Source organism: Cinclus cinclus, chromosome 4 (assembly GCF_963662255.1).
Source record: "Cinclus cinclus chromosome 4, bCinCin1.1, whole genome shotgun sequence".
Lineage (NCBI taxonomy): Eukaryota > Metazoa > Chordata > Aves > Passeriformes > Cinclidae > Cinclus > Cinclus cinclus.
In genome coordinates this window covers 27716066-27735839 of record NC_085049.1, presented here as the reverse complement: position 1 = coordinate 27735839, position 19774 = coordinate 27716066, and the positions used below count along the sequence as shown (strand labels likewise).

At 41.5% G+C, this 19774-nt stretch overlaps 1 protein-coding gene across 1 annotated transcript in view; it reads right to left on the bottom strand.

Annotated features, from left to right (window-relative positions):
- Positions 1-19120, bottom strand: part of TMEM178B (transmembrane protein 178B) — a 203392-nt gene extending 184272 nt beyond the window's left edge. Inside the window, exon 1 of the mRNA XM_062490980.1 lies at positions 18739-19120. Coding sequence (XP_062346964.1) covers positions 18739-19120 — 382 coding nt within the window. The remainder of the gene's footprint in view (positions 1-18738) is intronic.
- Positions 19121-19774: the final 654 nt, after the last annotated feature.

Genomic DNA, 19774 nt, shown 5'->3' with positions numbered 1-19774 from the left:
CATATCTATTCCAGACAGTCTCTGAGCTGTTATTTCCTTGCAGTTGTGCATGTTGGTGTTCAGATGCTGTGCTGGGATGGCATAAAAACTTGAGTTATATGGACATCATGGTATGCTTCTCTAGCCTGTGTAATAGCCTGAAAGATCAGCATCCCCCCTAAAAGGTTACGATAGGAAGGCCTGACCTTACCTGCTCATAAATGGGGGTCACAGTTATCTGCAGCGAGCAGCTTTTATCGAAGCCTCACACTCATGTTTGATTGCTTGGGCTACAAGTCAAAATGGAAAGTGACTCGTAATGATTACAAATCCCTCTGGGAAAAATGAAAAAGTAACAAGCCTCCGACGATGGAAATTGTTTGGTCGACACAACGTGCATCAAAGAAGATCTGTGTTATTTATTTGTGAGTGAGACTGGTTGAAAAGGAATGTTTACATTTGCAGCTTTCACAGAAGAAATGAGCTCTACAAGAGACCACAATGTCAGAGGTGTACTGGATTATTCAACTGAAGACCTAACATTTTTATTGGTAAAGGTAGTTACATGAATTAGCATAAAATCTTGGATTATTTTCCCTTTAACATTTTTGGGCAGTTGTTCAGAGTAACAACCTCAAAAAATTCACTCAAATATTTATCAGCCCTGGCACAAAATCTTCTTTGCCAGGAGCGTAGTAAAGAAACAAACAAACATAATCTTATTCTCTTCTCGGGGAAAAAAAAAATACATATCCCAGCCAAACAGGCAAATGGAATTTGGCAAGGCTGAATTGTTGACATGCTTTTATTATAACAACAAATAAAATGTTAACTGCAAGTGTTACATGGCACTTGCCTTGTATATAGATCATTTTCTCTAGGCAAACCTGCTGCTCCACTCAAGGTAATATTTCAGGGGACTCACATGGCAGTGAACCTATGCAAGAAGGAGAGATTAGTAAGTCCCTGGGAGGTTTGGTTCAGAAGGCCTTTCTCCTTTTTTCTTTAAGACTTTTCACAAGCAAAAATTAATGCCGGGCAAAGTCTGTGTCCCACTGAAGTCAAAGGCATGCTTGCTTCTAACTTCAGCAAGGCTGACTTAGCTCCCCTGGACTTAAAAGCAATTTTGCTTGAGCAAGAACAGAGTAAAAGCTATGTATGATCTTCAGCACGTTGCCCTGGGCTAACTCCAGGGAACACAATCTTCTCAAAGCCCAGCTGCAGACATGAGAACTTATTTAAGACTGCTTTAAAATGCAAATTACAGTGGCATGCTCATCATATGCCTATGGATCCACTAACATGAAAATACGCAGAGTCCAGAAATATCCATGATCTAACTTAACTCTCAGCACCAGGATACTGTGAGTTAAGAGTGCAAATCCCATATAAGGTTCCATCCTGAACTCACCAAACAAAGTACAGTCTATCAGCATGGATTTGCTCTGATTTTTCATGCTTTTCTGAGCTTAAGTCTGAACCCCAACCTCATTTTAGTACAAATTTTCTGCAGACTCACTGACAGAACAAATGACAGGCACCTGTGAATTGCAAAGATATAAAAACTGTCCAAAGGCCGAAGCTCTGTGGCCAGAGCTGATACAGTGAATGATTACTGTCACCAATTACTTCTTGGCACTGCATTTAGCAGAAGCAATCTGATCACTGCTTATTCAAGGTAGCAAGTAATAAAAACAAAATGGCACCACAATTACTCTAACTTAATGATTCTGGCAACCTGAGTCTGTTTTGCCGTGTTGCTGCTACCCACAGCACCAGACCCACGGCAATGGTCCCAAGGCTTACAGGCAAGACAGAGTTGTCCAGGTCCCATGGAAACGGCCATCAGCAAAGCAGGAGCAGTTCCCCATGGGCAGCAGGAGCCCACACATTGCAGGGGGTCACAGTCTGCACAAAGAGGAAGTGTGTGCCACCTGCCATGGGATGCCGGAGGCAACAGGCCATGCAAAGGGCAGCTGTCAAACCAGACTTCCTCCACAAATCACCCCACAGTGATGGCTGTGGAAGACCTGCATTGCCAAACATGAGCCTCAAAGGACAAGGTCAGCAGTCCCAAAAGGAGACTTTGCCAGGGTTGGTGCTGCCTGGAGGCTATGATCCATCTGTGATCTGTACTCCTCTTCCCTTCCCCATGCTTCTTGGTGCAAAGTAAATCTGCAGAGACCACAAACTCCTGGAGATTTTGTCCCCAGCCTGAACTCGTTTAAAGGGTTAATTCCCAAAGGCTCCTGCATCCTCTCACATACTCCTCTGTACACATACTTCGTGTTAGTCACAGATTCCTAGCAAAGCTGTGTTCTCTGATTCAGACTAGACTCTGCCCGTGACTGAAAAAGGGACATGTTTGGTTATCTGTCCTAGTCCTGATGGGAACAAGCTGATGCCTGCTGTATTTCACGAGAGCTATGTCCCATCTAATTTTAAATGTCACTTGTAATAGCTGTTTTTTCTTCCCCAAATAACTTTTGCAGCCCTGTAGTTGAAGTCATCTGAAACCACAGGATTGGAGTTTGAATGGTCTCTGATATTATCAGTGAGCTGAGCCATTGCTCTGCACCTCAGCCACCATTTTCCCTTCCCATTCTTTACTGAGATGTACGTGCAAATCCAAAGGAATCATTCTATCAAATGTGGTGAAGCTATCAAACACACTGCTTCTCTTCCACAGCAGAAGAAGCCTGCCCAAAGCCCAGGGAATATCTAGGTAACTGCAGCCAGTAGAAAGATTTAGGGCTTTCACAAGGCATGACAAAGCTGTCATTAAAGCAACAGAGCAGTCCTGGATCTTGAAAAAATGCAAAGACAACAGTGCAAACAAAGAGGACTTGTTTGATAATAAGCTATTCCCAGCAAACCACACAATGCTCTTGAGTCTCCTGAATTCACTGTCATCTGCAAAGCTCATATCCCCTTGGGGGAATTGCTGCACTATCCAAAAGCTCAATTACATGAAATTAGTCAGAGTCCCTTACGATGTTTTGGTTATAAGGCTCATGCCGTATATGGATTTGTCTTTTCCTCCTCCCTGCTCACCTCGGGGCTGCATTTCCCATTTTGTGTACATTGGTTTCCTGGATTGCAGAGGGAATTGTCTCAAGGTCATACCAAGATGCTCCAGTATGGCTCAACTAAGAAAAATGTAGCCAAAAATATTGTTTAAAACCAATAGAATGAATATATAATGCCTGTGGACCAAAGGAGCCCTGATCTATTTAAGATACAGGGATATAGAGGCAGACTTTTAAAAACTGCCCAGTACTTCACCAGTTAAAAGGATGAGAACAAATGAGGCTTTGATCTGTCAAGTGATCTTTCATCACTCCCAGCACAGGCCCATAATCCTTTGGTTGTTATTATGCAAAGGAATATTACATTGATCCTGTAAAATATCTCTGATTGGATCAATGTTATTTTCTCTCGCATTGACAAGGTCTTACCAGAGAATGACTGTAATTCCACTGCTAACACTGTCTTAGTGAAATCCCCCAATAAATCCTCCAAGCAGCACTATTAGTAATACCTTTATTAGACTAACTAAACAAGATATTTATATGCAGGGCTTTCCAAAGGACTCTGGTTCCTGCTTTAGTTTTTGGAGGAAAACTTGATCAAAAGTGCTCAGCTGGAAGGATTATCCCCAAGGAGTCTCTTCAAGGACAGAAATGGCAGGTGAAATTACCCTTTCAGGATGAAAAAGGTTGGTCACAGGTTTACCTTTGTCCTGCCCCTACTACAGGAAAGACCCAAATGCATCTTCAACAGAAAAATCTCACCATGAGTCTGATTCACAGGCAGGATTGGAGTTCAGGCTCTTCCCACACATTCCACAAATATCAATACAACAGTTTGCTAACAGCCAAAGGGGAAACATGGTCTTTATGTATCTTTCGTCACTTCAATATTTGTTCAAGGACAGATCCTGGCCCTCATACTCAACAAAAGGCCTGCTCCCCTTGCAGCCACTGCTCTCTCTTCTTACTGGTGTTTCCATTCTTACACCCTTCTCCCTTTGCATAAGTTTCCTCTAACTTTGCCATCATTTTCTTTTCTCCACAACTCCAAGCTTTCAGTCCCAGTGGCTTCATTCTCACTCTGACCTCGCCTTCCTTAGTGAATGTAAATGTTCACCTTCTGGCTTGAAACACCACGCTCCAGTGAAATGACTGTGATCACCTTACTAAGTCATTTTTCCAAGCTGCCTGAGGGCTAAGGCACCCACTGCATCTCTGCTTTGCTTGGTTCACTTCAATAGAGTTACTTTAATCCATGAGAACTACAAATTTATTTCAGACTTAGCTTCCTATACCTTTAAATAGAGCCATATGAATCATGAAAAAACAAAGTAGTGCTTCAAATACAAAGCTGGAACACAGCTGAAAGACCAATATATACAGCCATAGATCAATTAGCAGATGAAAAAGCTACAAAGACAATATATCAACAGAAAAACATTTTTAAAAAAATAAACAGTGTGGCAGACAATACACCTTCTTAAATCCTTTGAAACCAGATTGGCATCTGTGATGGGTAAACTTTGGCTCTTACATGTTTCATGTGAAAACTTTCTCCGTATTTTACAGTGATATATTAAAATGCCAGAGGAGTCACTTCTCAGCTCCCAGACCCTTAGAAACAAAGGAAAAATAATTGCTATATTATCTTTGAAAAGGAACAGCCTGATAGTAAAAAATTGTTAAAAACCATAGAGAGAACTCCTGACCTATTTCTTCCACTCACATCCAGGTTTTTACATGTTGCCTCTATTTTTTGTTTCAAGTATGTGTGCCCCAGATGCTTAAACCATGATGTCAGCTTTGAAGATCATTGTCATAGCTCTGATGGAGAGTGAAACTTTCTCAAATTAAAACTTAAATCAGGAGCACTGACCTGCATTTTAGCACAGACCAAAACCCTGGAAACAAAGCATTGAAATGAATGGAGAAATGTTCATATTTGATCCCCAAGTATTAGAACCAAGTCCTACCCTGGTATAAATTGCCACCAGGATAGATATAACTGGGGCAATTTTTGCCTTCTGAGAGTTAAAGAGTTGGATCTAATTTCAAAACACAGATCCTAAAGACAGGCAATGAAACATTATGACAAGCAGCCTGAAGAGCCTTAGTCCTCAGAAGAGGTATTTCAGTACCTAACTCATGTGTCCAAGATAAACATTCAAACTTAATTTTCTAGCTGACAGGCACAATGTACCATCCAACCATAGCAATCAAGTGTAGGTCACCTCAAAATTCAGGTACTCCCAAAATGCCATCAACTACATTCAAAGGAAAGAGAACCTTTAAAGAAGCTGTGCCCTTCCAGCCAAAAACCACACCTTGGTAGTTCACAACCAAATAGACACCAAGACCCCTCAGATGGAAGCAAGGCTGGCAACACATGAAGCACAGCATGAGTTTGAAGATTTGCCCATACCCCAGGACTGTCAGCAGCTTTCACCTAAAGGAAGTCCTGCCTCTTTCCCCTTTATCTCCCTCTGTACTTGTATTCTTAGTCACACATGGGCAAAGAGGACTTAGGCGCTGAAGAATTCATCTGCTCCTGCTGTTTTCTCATTTGAAGATATTGACAATGCAATTAGTTGCTGTGTCACAGACCAGATGCTAACAATAACTGATGAACAAGAGGGGAAAGATGTGCCACAAGTTCTGGTGCAGCACAGAGTGCAGGGGACACCAGTAAGACCAGCACAGGGGACAAGAAGGAAAGACTGGGGGAGAAGCAGAGGCTGTCCCTGTAGTGCCATCACTGCCAGTGTGAGGGAGATCTTACAATGACATTCATCTTTCCTCCTTCCAACCAATTAAGTAGCCTCTCCCTCCTTCCCAGAAAGACACTTAAATTGCCACATTCTTCCCAATGACACCTTCCATTTAAAAAAAGTGTTTCAAACAAGTCCCCATGCTTCCTCCAAATGGAATTTTCCAGATCCAGAGGCCAAGACACTGTATAGGCCCATTCTGCAGCAGCTTCATAACATGGATAAACATGGACCTTATGGAGAGGTCAATGAGATTTAGTCCTGCTCCTGTCCCCATGAGGTTGATGCCCTGGGAGTCTGTGACTACCTTTCCCACTGGGACCAATGAGTTAGAAGGAATAGCATTTGGAGACTGGAGGCTCTTCAGGACACCGAGTAGAAAAGATTCCTCTTTCCTCTTGGGCACAAAATACTATTTAATGGAAAAGGGATGGCTTAAGTCTACACAAATGAGCCAAGAAAACCACTTATCTCTGCCCTTGTTCCATACCCTCAGCAGTGTATAGTGGCTTAGCATAGCTCACATTCCCACAGCTCAGCACACAGGCACAGGACCTCACATCCAGCTGTTCCCCCATCTGTGACACGCCTGTAGAGGCGATGCCATCAACCTCCAGCCTCCCCTCGATTGGTCTCTGCCACCACCCTTTCCAGTCCACTCAACACAGAATGGGGCCTGTTCATCAGACTGTGATGAAAATAGAAAAAAGAAATGCCTTCTCTGATCCACCTTAGATACAGCCCTGCTTCTACAGGTGAACCATAGTCCCAAAGGTGTGTGCCCAGTGCTGAAATAAACATATCCTTCTGACTAAATCAGTTGAAAGATATTTTTCCTTGCCTTTTGTGATTCACAGGTGGTCAGGCAGAGGGCTGGGTAACAGGTCTTTCCAGTAATGCAGAAGGCAGTTTTGCTGCTGAGAAGGTCAGACAACGTTCTCTGAACTTCCAGACAGGAAGAGCACTTATCTTGCTCCATATAGATACAATCATGCTTCCACCTTTCCTGGGAGCTGAACTACAGCCCCAAAATACTATCCTAGATGATGTTTTCCTACCTTTAGTGCTGTGGAGCCTTTATATTCTCTCTAAGACCTTTCCCAAAAACTTTTTTGAGGACTGTGGTATCCTGCTTCACACACAAATGAACAAGGCCTATAGTGGGTCCTTTAGCTTTCATGAGGTGGTGGATCCTGGGCAAAAATTCATCCCACTATAAGGAAACTCACCGGTGTCACCAGCCAAAGGGTTGAACATTTTGTGAACCGGAATATACATCTTATGATAATTCAAATATGAGCAAAGAAGAGTTTAATTCTGCTGCTGCCAGCCATTCTGAACATTTAAATATAATATGGAAATTCTCTTTTATTTTATATAAACTGTTTTAATGAAGAAGCTGAAGGCTCTGCATTCTCCTGGCTTATGAATATAAATAGCTGAGAATCTAATAGGCCTTTGTTGTTGTTGAGCTAAGGTAATCTGAAATGAAAGCAGATGAGGCAGTCAGGAAACAAAGACTCTACTAACCACATGATTTCAAGGAAATATGCAAGGAGATATTTCAAGGAAGTATGCATTAGAAGCTCAGAGCCCTCATCTCTAGTCCTTTCTGGATGTGTGGGGTGTCACAGGTATGAAACAAAGTGTGGCTCAGATCTGAGAGACAAAGAAGCTGGGATAGTGCAGCTGGATTTGCCTTAGATCCCTTCCATCTCACCAAACACCTGTAGACTGCTCAGTGATAAATACTCCTTCCACCAAGTCCTGCTTGATACAGAGCTGAATATGCTCTTTCATAGGAAAAAAAGAAAAAAGAAGAGTTAACAGTAATAGCAAATTAATTCTTCAGAGTCCTATGGATGTTGCACAAGCATAGAGTACTGGAATGGACTCTGTTCATTTTTCTTGCATAGTAGGCAATATATCATAGAATCATAGAAACATTTAAGTTAGAAAAGGCCTTTAAGATCATCAAATCATTCAAGCTGGGCTTTGGCCCTTCTAATTTCCTTCTTGCATAACCTCATGACATCCTTATAGTCCTCCTGAGCTGCCTGCCTCTTTCTCCAAAGGTCAGAGTCTCTCCTTTCAACACACCACTAACTGTTGTGTCTTTACTGCCATATGGATCTCCATCCTCTACCTCCACTGCAAACCAAAGGGCCTTGCTAGCACACTGTCCCTGTCACCCACAGGCTCATCTCTGTCAAGCCTGGCTTTATTTCTTTCTTTCCCCCTTCAAATCTAGCTCAAAGTTCTTCTAATGAGCCCTGCTAACTTCAGTGCTACTGATCCTCTACTTCAGGAATTCTACTGTTGACTTCATTTTGATACTTCCCCTCTCAGCACTTTTTGCCTTCCCTCAGTTTGTTCCTTAAACCCTCTGTAAATTGTGTACTAATTACCTTAACATTGTAACAAACATTTTCCTTAGGGGCAGAATATAAAATCCTTTACCAAAATCCAGATAATTTAGGTCTAAGGCATTTCCTTATCTAAAACCCCAGTTATCTTCCTAGCAAAATGTATCAGGGTAGTTTGGCACTCTTCAAATAGGAAAACATACATTGCATGTTTATTTCATCTTCCCCTGTGTATTTAATTAATCTCTGCTTTAGAACTTACTTAAACACTGCTTGGTACTATTATAATCAAACTAAGAGGTCCACTGTGGACCAGACAACTTTTTCTCCTTTCTTTAAATATAGATTTACCACTTTTCATTCCTAATGTACCACCCTAATTAGACAGATTTATTGAAAATCCTTTTTACTGGACTTGCAATGTCACATCCTTTAGAAGACTGAGATGGAAATTGTCCAACTTCCCAATTTGAGCCCATTAAGTTATTTGAGTTTTTCCATTTCCTCTGTTCCTGTTGGCTGGTTCCTTTGTCTCTCTGATCACCATAAGACACCTCCCTTTCTCTTTAACCATTACAGAATATCATATGAACAAAACTGGACAGTCTTGAGAATTGGTAAATGGAAAGGGGATGAAATTTAACATAAAATATGTAATCAGGGATCAACAATGACTAATTTCTTTCCAATGCAAATTGTTGTCCTGCAGAGCTTTTGCATTGTTGAGCAACTGTCTTCTGTGTAAAATAGGGATAATTCCACTCTTCAAATTCCTTTATGTTTAAAAATCAAGAACAGTATTTGAATACTCTCTTAATCAGGGCCACTCAAGTACCTAAGACAAAGCAATATAATTGGATCATTAGATACCATAAATCACCACCACATCTTCAAAATCAGTCTAGTGACCCTAATCTACACCTGTAACATCTGAAAAAGTTTATGTTTCTTGTGTTTGTTTCTTTTATAATATTTGTCATTAAATGGCCATTAGGCAGAAAGAAAAGTATCTACACTATAAAGGCTCTTGTGCGTATTTAAAGATAGGCACTGATTAATAGAGACACAGACACAGAGACAAGAATCATATGGTCATACTGAGGCAGAAAGATCTTTTCAAATAGCTTTTGTTACCCAATAAAATTAGCATAATTTTCATCCTATTGGAAAGTCTAGAAATACATTTAGGAAGCTTTTTTCAAATGTCTGCTATTAAAACTCAAAACCAACAAAAGCTCTCAGAATTAAGTAAGGGCTGCAATTAGATCCTCTTTGTCTTTCACTCGATCTGGTGGGATATCTTAACAGTATCCACACTGCTGTATACACGGGACACCCTAGAACTTCTTTTCCTTAAAAGCTCCCAGCTATGCAAATACCATTCTCCACACACAAACACACTTTGTGGAAAATAGCCTGAATTAATAGTGGATATTTATTTATCTTCTTTGAGGTTCACACTGAGACTGGAGCATGTTCCAAGCCCCGGACAAACATGTTCAACTCTGCTGGGAGAGCCATGCTTACACCTCTGTAAGGTTACACAGGATAAATTCTGAGCTGGAAAGCAGAGCAAGTTATAGAAGAGTCAGTGGTAGTGACTTCTCTGCCCTTTAAGCCTTATGTTTTAGTGTCTCCTCTGTTCAGTGTACAACTCTGTTTGATTCAGTGACCAAAAAGGCTCCAAAAAGGCAGGGCTTCATACTCTACCCTGTGTTTTCCCCCACATCCTTCTCCTCCATCACCTGGACGTTCCCCCTAATTCTTTCAACAAGCACCAGTCACCTCTTCACACTTAGATCACCAGCATTAAGGTCTTCTTGCCTGGCTTTATTCTTTTATCACCCTCTTTATCTTTCCTTCCTCCACCAGTAGATATTATCCATGCTGCATTCTTTCATTCACAGACTTTTTGCCGTGCATTCCCCTAGCTATTCCTGCCCTGTACCCCAAATCCCAGCTGATCCATACCAGCTAGTCTCTGCTATGTCTCACACAGCAGGGCATCTCTTATGGGATACCTGATTGACTTTATCCTCTACAAATGCATTGTTCCCCATTCAGTTCTACTTCTTTCCCAGACTTACTACTGCAGCTCAGCACAGTTAAATCTCAGACTCTCAGTCACAATCACCTCTTTTCCACATCTGGCTCAGAATCTCATTCCTCAGACTCTCCTGCATCCTCCACCCCCCACTTCAGCTGTCACACAGGATTTTATCTGGCTCTTCCATGAGAAAATTACAAACCATGATCTTCCTCTTCCAGCCACTTTGCCTTCTGTTTCCTCTTCCCTTCCTACAACTCCTTCCCCATTCTTCTCTCCTACAGCTGAAAAACTTCCTACGTGTCTCTGTTCCTTTCTTTTATTTGCCACTGAGCCAGTCTGACCCTACCTCCTGCCTTTCCTTATGGCTGCTCTTGTCCTCTTGCTTTCTCTTTGCCTTGACCTCTCACACCCCTCTGCCTCTTTACTCCCATAACACAAATACCATTCAATCTCTTTCCTCTTAAAATATTCAGCTCTTCAAACACTATTTCATCTTAAAACATTTCTTTTCCTCTAAAAATACCATGTCTTTTCCTCTCCTCCCTTCCTCACCAACCTCTCTGAATATGCCAACTACAAACGCTGCCTGGAGTCCTCCCCACTAGTTCACTGCAGCTTCCTCTCCTTTGCAGCCACTGCTAAAATCTTTACTAAACATACTGGGCAATCTTCAGCACAGTTCTCACCTGCTGCAGCACACTGGCTACCTGCAGTAGTCTCTTGTGCTGTTTAAACCTGAAGCAGTGTCTCTCTTCAGCTACCATGGTGTTACTCACTTCTATTGCACCACCTTCAGATCTGTTCCTTTTGCATGGCCTCCAGAAGACACTTTTCTTTTCCCAGATCTGATGGGGTTCATGGGGCTTTTCTCTTTCTGTATTTCACTCCTTGATAATTTCAATCACAAATACAGATTCTGCTCTGATCTCCATGCAGCAATTTCCAGGCTCACTCCTCTAACACAAACTTGTCTCCCTAGTATCTACAGTATCTCAAATATTTCTTCATGGAAACATGTATAACAAACTCATTGTAATTATAAGAGAGTTCCTAATGGTCTTCTTCCTTCTTTACTATAAGGTCTCTTCAGTAATTCCCCTCTAGATCATCACAGAAAATGCTATTACTTTTCTTGTTGTTCTGGTCAAGAGCTGGAGCAACATTTTCATCTCATATCTCTCACCATGTATATAGATCCAGGGCATGTCAAAGGTTTGCATATTCATTCACCATGGAGGCTCTCATCACCTTGTGCCTTTACTACTACAATATTTCTTTTTCTGACCTTTACAAATGTGAACTTGCCCTCCATGTATCCATTTAGGATGCTGCTAGAAATATAATTTTCCTAACACATCACTCTGACCATGTCATTTCTCTTAGCAGCTGTAGACTGCCGTCCCCCTATCTATCTCATTACTGTAACCTACCTGTCTTCATCAAGGAAATGTCAACTTCTTCCTACAGCGAACCAAAGAGGTCAGTCCCCATCACCTACTTATTAATATTTCAAGCAGACATGACCCATGATTTTTATGGTGCCATCCCTCAGTCTTTGGAAGACCATCCTGTAAACATCCACACTTCTTACTCATTATCCTTCTTTACAAGTGTAGGAATCCCACATTTTGTGGTACTCACAGGAATGTGGTTTGCCTCCTGGTGTTCTAAAGCCACTACTGCTCATGCTGAACATAATTGCTTTGTAGTCTCGTTGTGCTTTCTCATAATGCTGCATTTGCTGCCAACATTTAAAGTGCAGCCACATGTCAAAAGGACAGGGACATTTTTCTGATCCATGATTTCTGATCCATGATTAAGGCTCGTAAATCTGAGGGTAGAATGCTAACTGGCATTAATAATAGTGAGCGAAATCCCTATTATACTGCTGCTGAGCTGAGGTATGAGAGACTTAGTCCCTTGCCTCAGGTCATGAAGAAAGACTATGGCAGAGCTTGGACTGAATTCTGGCTTTGTAAGCTCCTGCCCTAACTACAGTACTACCTTTCTTTCATCTATTTTGGTACTTATCTACAAAGGATTATGATTTCAGCAGGCTCGGCTGGGCAGTTCTGAATATTTATTTATAAAAGAATTAGGCCTAATGAGAAAGAAAATGGATAAATTTCCTTTTTTTTTTTTTTTTACTCTGATTTCCCTCCTGTGGGGAAAATATGTTAGTTTATATTCTTTTCTTTTAAGTGGATTCTATTCCGAATGATCTGTGAAGGGAACATGGATTCCAGAATCCACATTATTTATTGATTTATTCCTTAAAAACTAAGAAGCACCATCTAATTTCTTTCTTTTGGTACTTAAGAGGTAGATGTGTAGTTAAGAGTTCCAGCAGCAGTTTGTGAGCAATAAACCATTAAGTAACCCACATTATAAATGACTGTCATTATTTCTGCTAAACCTACAAAACATTAAGGCTTCTTATCTACTGGTTCTGCAACAGTTAATGAACTCGTTCCCCACTTGAAGCTTTTCTAAACGCACAGAAATACTTTTTCAATGAGAAAAGGTAATATTAATATGGATTTTTATTGCAGAGGATGACAAAACAGTTCAGACTGTTTCATCTCTATTAAAGTACAATTATCTTTCAAATTTTTATTTTTACAGTGAATAGAACACAACTGCACTCATATTAAATCTTTCCTCCACAGCTTTTGCAAATTTTTAGCAGTAGGGAGAAAGGATAAAAATGTTGAGATTTCTCAAAAGGATTCAGATGTTCAATTAAATGAATGGGAATTGAGCATGCAGTCCTACAGGCAGCTCTACAAATATCAGTTTCTCTTGAGAAGGGCATGATCCCATGATTTTTACTCAGGCAAAATTTCCATTTGTCTTCCCTGGCAAATTTGTTTGAAAGCCAACAGCTTGATTGAAATTTGCCCTTTAAAAAATCACGATTAAACACAGTTGCTGTTCTGCTAAATTACATATATGTTCTTAGTATTTTTTAACAGATATATATTAAATCAATTACCTCAGATGTGTCAGAGGAATGTGTCAAGTTCTTATTACTTGTGGTAAATAAACTTCTAAATTAATTGCTATTTAAATTTGATGCAATTAAAATATTAAATTGCTTTTTCAAAATATGATAGGCCAAATCCTCCTGGAACTCACACGCATGAACCAGTGATTTCACCCACTAAAGGATTTTAGAAAATCCCTGAACAAGAGGATGGCTTTGCTGTACCTCAGTTGTTTGACTTCCAGTCTTACATTAACAGACTAAGAATAATGTTAGCAACAACAACTGCAAAACTGAATACCTGGAGAGCCTAAGATTCAACTTCAGTGCTGTCTAGTGCCTGAATTTCAGTGGATGCCTCCAGCAAAACTCCAGCTATGACAGGAGGGAGCACAGACCATGCACTGGCCTTTCTACTCATGGACAATTTTAACCTCAAAGGAATCACTAAAGGCCTGAACTTGCTGCATCACCATGCTCAATAAAACATTTACTATTGACTTCTCTAGGATCAGAATCAAGACTTCAATAAAGTCCCTTTTTTAATGAGTCCATTTGGAAAACAGTTGAGATTTCAAGCACAGATTTTAAACAAAGCATTTGAGTCTTCAATGTATAAAGAATACATGAAAAAAATGGCTGTCCTAATTTACGTGTCAAAACCATTGGACTTGAAACGTCAAATCTACAGCATTTCAAGGAATTGCAAGAATTTTTATAAAAATAAATATTTTTGCTCTTAGATATAGCTGCAAGTAGGCTCTCTTCAGCAGCCTTTTTCCATTTGTGTATAAATAATCCCTAGTGATGGCTGGAGTAGTCTTGTTAAGTGTTTCTTCCTCACTTACGCTCTGCATCTGACAAACCAAACCAGAGAATGCTTTCATCCCAGAAACATTTCATATTATTTCAGGTGGAGGTAGGCTGCACAAGAATTACTCGGGTTTTGGGGTTTTTTTTTTTCTAGTGGTGGCATGGACTAAGTACACTCACAATAAAATATTTTCGAAATAGGATTTACTATGACTTCCATAGATCTCAGGGGAAGAAGGATGGTAAAAGGAGGGTTGAAATAATAGGGTCATTATAAATTCTGGGTCTTTTCAAATAAAAATAGGATTCCTGTGGCAGGCAGCAGAGCCCCATCAAGTCAGGTTTAAATGGCAGCCTTCCAAAGGCAAGATGAAAGATCCTCTGAATAGTAATTGTCTAAATGGAACAGACTCTGGTTATTGTGCAACTTCTTCATCTACTTTATTAAATGATGTAATTCCCTTTCTTCTTCTCTTGTTTTCCTCTCAACGACTGCAGGAAAGCATCTGAGCAATATTGCCATAGGATGCAGGCAGACTCTGTTGGCTCCCCATTTTCTTTTCTGGCTCACTACAAGCTGTATACAAGGAGTTGTGAGCTGCTGGCTGCCAAAGCAGGACAAACTCTGCCTTCTCCCAGCCACTCAGCTGCATTCCAGCGCTCTGCTTGCTCAGTCCTGGAGTTGGTTGGCTCGCTCATAGTTGTTGCTTGGGTGAGGGATTTCTGCCTTTGCTATAAACTCCATGCCATCAGTGGATCTGATAGGACAGGGTGAACACTATGCTTCAAGACCCAGCACCAAGGCTGTTCAGTGGGTGGAGGAGACTGGAAAAACACCTGAGAATCTGAAGAATTTTAGAATATTATGATAAGCAACCCCAGAGCCAGCATTTCCTGACTCTGCAAGGCTTTAGGGAAACTCTTGTCCTGAGATGCTAAAAGGCTCAAGCAGATGTGAAAGCAGAATTAGAGGAACAGCTCTGTTAGCTCTTTCTTTTTCACTGGCCCCTCTGTACCAGAGTGCTTTCCCTCATTCCAAGTAGTCCATTCCCAGAAATGCAGATTATTCAGGTGAGGAAATGTTAGCAAGACTGAGAACCGCACTTCAGCTCCAATAATTTATTTACTGATTGTAATTTCTGCTGTTCCTGATTTGATTTTTTTGTTTGTTTTCATGATGACAAAGAAGAAATTAATTGCCTAATTTTGTTACAGCTTTAGAATACTCCTCAAGTCTTTGGTCTCATAAGCATAAGCTTGCTTGCCTCTCCCTGAGTATTCTTACTTGTGACAATCTCTTTTAATTCCTTGCCTATTTACCTAATTGTATTGTTTTGAAATACGCCCACAGGTTCTACGAAAATACAAAAAAGTGTAGGAGAAATAAAAATAGGACCAACTATTTTATATATTAATTACTATCTATTGTACCTATATATAAGAAACCTGAAGCAACAGATCTCCAGTTTTTTTAGTAAAATCCAATGTGAAGGTCTTGATTTATTTTCCAGAAAGTAAAAATTAATAAATGCAGAATAGAATTACAGAAGTGACCCATCCTACTCAGGAACATAACTGGTTTTTAAAATCACTGGTATCAGAATAATTCCAAGAACCACAGTTCCTGATCCTGCCAAAAGCCATTGCCTATAGCTTGTATTAATTTCAGCAGAGTTCATAAGCAGAATAACTGCAGGGTATTTGCAAAGATAGTTAGATTCTTAATGACCATACTTTGTTATACTTTGATAGGTAAATCTCAATAGACTATTCTCAATACCAGAAGTTTTGCCTAGGGAAAAATGTGGGATCTGTTTTAACTAACTGGATTGCAGATCCTGTCCAGCTTTAAACCCAAACAAATAGAAAACCAAAACATTTAATAAAATTTACGTTCAATTATATTTAACATTACACACAATATTTGGGGCCAGAACCTGCATTAGTTTATCCACTTCTGGAAGAGGTGTATTACATTAAATTAACAGAGGAAAGAGAGTTAAAGCTCTATGTACCAATAACATCCTCTTCTATAAGATATTTGCCCTGGATCTCAGTGATTTCATCTGTGCAAGGATATGTGCCCCACTCATGTTATTTGAACACTACACACAGAGAATAGCTGCAGCCCCTCACATATCTGCACATGACATACTCTGTCCACACACCCATCCCTGCAACTCCTAACTTCCAAAAAAGTAACTGTCATGGAAGTGAAAACTACTTTTAGTTTTTACTTTCACGATAGAACTTGTTAGTGTGAACCTGGAATACCTGCCTTGTTTCGAACTCACAGCTCTTCTCAACATTGGACAGAAATAACTCTTCACTTTCATCATATAAGGGAGGATCAAAAAGTAGACATCTCCATTTTTATTTCTGAGCAAGTCAAACACTTTATTTTATCAAATTGCCATTATACTTGCTTTTTCTGTGTTTCAGACTAGAGGTTCCAAAGAAACACACACCTCTATAGCATTGATGGGTGACTCTTCATCATGTCTGAGAGCTACAATACAGACAGATCCTCACCCCAGAAAGGCTATCAAATGGACTAAAATGCTGCTGTTCAACATTATGAGTCTCCCTCCTTTAACACATCTCTCATCCATTCAAACAATGAAGTTTGTTAGAAGTGTATCAGAAAACATTTAGAGCAGGCAAGGAATGACACACCCAGATATTTGCACACAGCTCCTTTATGTGCACAAGTTGCACTCCTGACCTGGGGGCAGTGACTTTGTGAAGTGGCTCTCTGGCCATCTGGAGGCACACACAGCCATGAGTGTGTGCACAGGGACGCTCACTGCACCTGAGCCCAGGAAATCCCTGGCTACCAGCTGGGTGCTGTATGTGTAGAGTTAGCCCACTCCACACACTCATTCACACATGTATGAACACAAGCAGACTGCAGCAAGATCTTTCAAAGACCACCTTCTCCTGCATTTAACCACCTCATCTTGATTTGTCACATTTTCCCTATAGCTAACACTTACCAGAGCTGCCATTACACATAACCCAGCACCATGCAATTTCAGGCGTTTCTGGCAGGAGAAATGGACATTCCGGATATCAGGACATGGCAGGGGGGGAAAAGAGGAAAGAGTCTCACTTATTTCAGGATGCAAATCCTCTCTAATAACTGCAACTCCATTTGCAAAGGTGAGCTCTGTGTGACATGTTTGCCTGCTGTCAAGGTTGAATTTGTTTATGCCCTGAGCAGAGTAAGCACACGTGGCAGAGTAATCCAGCTCACCACAGACAGCCCAGCACACACTGTCCTCACCTAGATGGAGAATAAGAATCACTCCCTTGGCACTGAAACTAGCAGGAGAGTGTCTGGGTGCTGACGAGCTTTTTACGTGTCCACTTGTCCTTTACAAAAGGGGGTGAAGACCTCGATCTATTTCCTAGGAGTGGTTAAATAGCAGCTAGATATGAAGGGTCCCTGGAAACACAGGCCAGATCCCAAGCAGTGATCCATGTTCACCACCTGTTTGGACTGGTTTGGTACAAATTTCTACCATGCAACTCACATCCAGTGCTCACTCGTAAAACATATGGAACAAAACACGTACATGGGCAAACATGTGAGAGGACACCCCTCCTGAGTAAGTAGCTTTGAGCAATAATTCCACTTCTCTGAGGAGGGAATTAATGAAGGCTATCAAGAGAGTTTGGGATAGAGGACACTCTTAGAAAACAAGTATTCTGGAAGATGGCACTGTGTGAGGAGCAATAATTTCACTACAATGGAAGTAAACCAATGGGGAATCTTCTGATTGCAACACAAGAACCATGGGAGGGAAATGTTATTTTGTAGTACAAGTAACCATGCTGTGGGTAGCAAAGATGCCATCATCCTTTAATGAAACCCTCATCATCTTGCAAAAACATGCATCTTCTGTTTGGGTAGGGGTTTATGTATGTGGCCACTTCTTACACTTCAAATAAAAGAAATGTTTGGGGCAAAATGACTATCACCTTGAACCACTATCCTGGGGGGGAAATTAAGACAAAGGACCAAAAGACTAGGCAAAAAATAGCACAAAAATGCTACAGGCAAACAGATGCATCTCCACCCCAAGAGAAAAATATTCCTTTTTAATAAATTCATGTAAGGTTTTGTAGATACTGAAAATATTCCAAAGCATAGCTCAGTGTAAACAGCAAGCTGGGTCTCCTCCTGCTCCTTAGCATTTCTCTTTGTTTACTCTCTATTTGAGGATAGAAAAAGCCTACATGTGAGCACTGCAAATGGTATATTTTCAGGGTGGATGGGGCATTCAGAAAGGCAGTGATGGAACACAGACATATGTAACCTCCAATAAAATACTATGCACTTTGCCTGAGCCACCAGGGTCAAACCAGGAAAAAAAAAATCCAGCGTCTGCTTTACGAATACTTCTTATTTGTGTGTGCAAATCATCTGATACCATGGTGATGGGAAGACTACATCAAGATTAGAGAGAGAGGCATGAAAAAGATATTCTGCAGTGTGTGTGTTCTCACCCCCGTTGCCTTCTTGCTCCCATACCCCATGTCTCAGGAGTAGAGATCCTGTGGGGAATTGCCCTGGCAGTGCTTCTGGAAGCAATGCCCAGTCAGATCAGTTCACCCATTGCAAGGAGAGGTATTTGGCTAGAGATGCCAGCTCCCATCTGTGAGCCCAAATGGCTCTGCTCTGCCCCTGCTCATCTCAGGAGACCTTGGCATGTTCATCTGGTAAAAAAATAGCCCTTACCTTTGGCAATCAGCTCCTCCAGCTCCTGGTCGAATCCTTGTCGGTGGCATTTCCTCCAGAGCCCCATATTGGTGGAGTTGTACTGTCTGTTGCACTCGTCAACCGCGCTCATAGCAAAGATCTGCCTCCTGTTTCTTGCCAAGAGGAGTTTCCCTTCCCAGCGGTCCAACCTAGACCTGCTGGCCCTGAGAGGCAGGTTGTTGTTGGAGTTATAAATGAAGCCAGGATCATTTCTCTTAGTGGTGATGCTCTTGCACCTCTCTCTGTGCTTCCTGGCATCAGTTTCGTACCAATGGTCAGAGCAGATTGCCACAGCCAGCATGCCAAGGGCACACAAAGCTAAAGAGAGGCCAGCATAAAGCAGTAACCTTCCAGCAGCCATGCCTCAGCTTCACAGAAACACCATGGACATCTTCACAACAGGCAAAGTCGTGGGGGTGAGACCACGCAAAAACCAGCGGAGCAGCTGCTAGGTGTCACTTGGCACAGACTGCCTCAAACATCCCCAACTCCCATGGCTCACATCCACGCTGCAGAGGGATGCTGAGAGCACTACAAAGTTCTGTCCTGGAGGCAGTCTTGGATTCTCATCTGCCTCTTCTCCTCTGCAGAGGAGACCTGGTGAGGAGAAACACAGCCTTTCACCAGTGATCCCCTCACCACGAGTGCCCAAGAGACAGGGGCTGAAGGGATGAATCCCCCTGAAGAGACCTGATGGCTGATCAGTCCATTAATTTCTTTCAATCTGGCCCGCTCAGAAATCCAGAAGAGATGGCTTTCAGCTGAGCAAACCCACTACACCATCACCGCAGGACAGAAAAGTTCAACAGCCTGACATTTGCCACTTGCAAGCAGCCAGTTGTCCCGGTTTCGGGAATGGGTGACTTGTCTTTTCTTTGTCAGGGGCTCAGCAAGAGCATCGTCGTCTGGATGGCCGGTCACTTGCTTGGGTTTAAAGAGGGATCGAAAGGGAGGGAGCAAGAGGGGGAGAGCAATCTGTTGTTGTTGCTGCTGTCGCCGCTGCTACTGCTGCTGT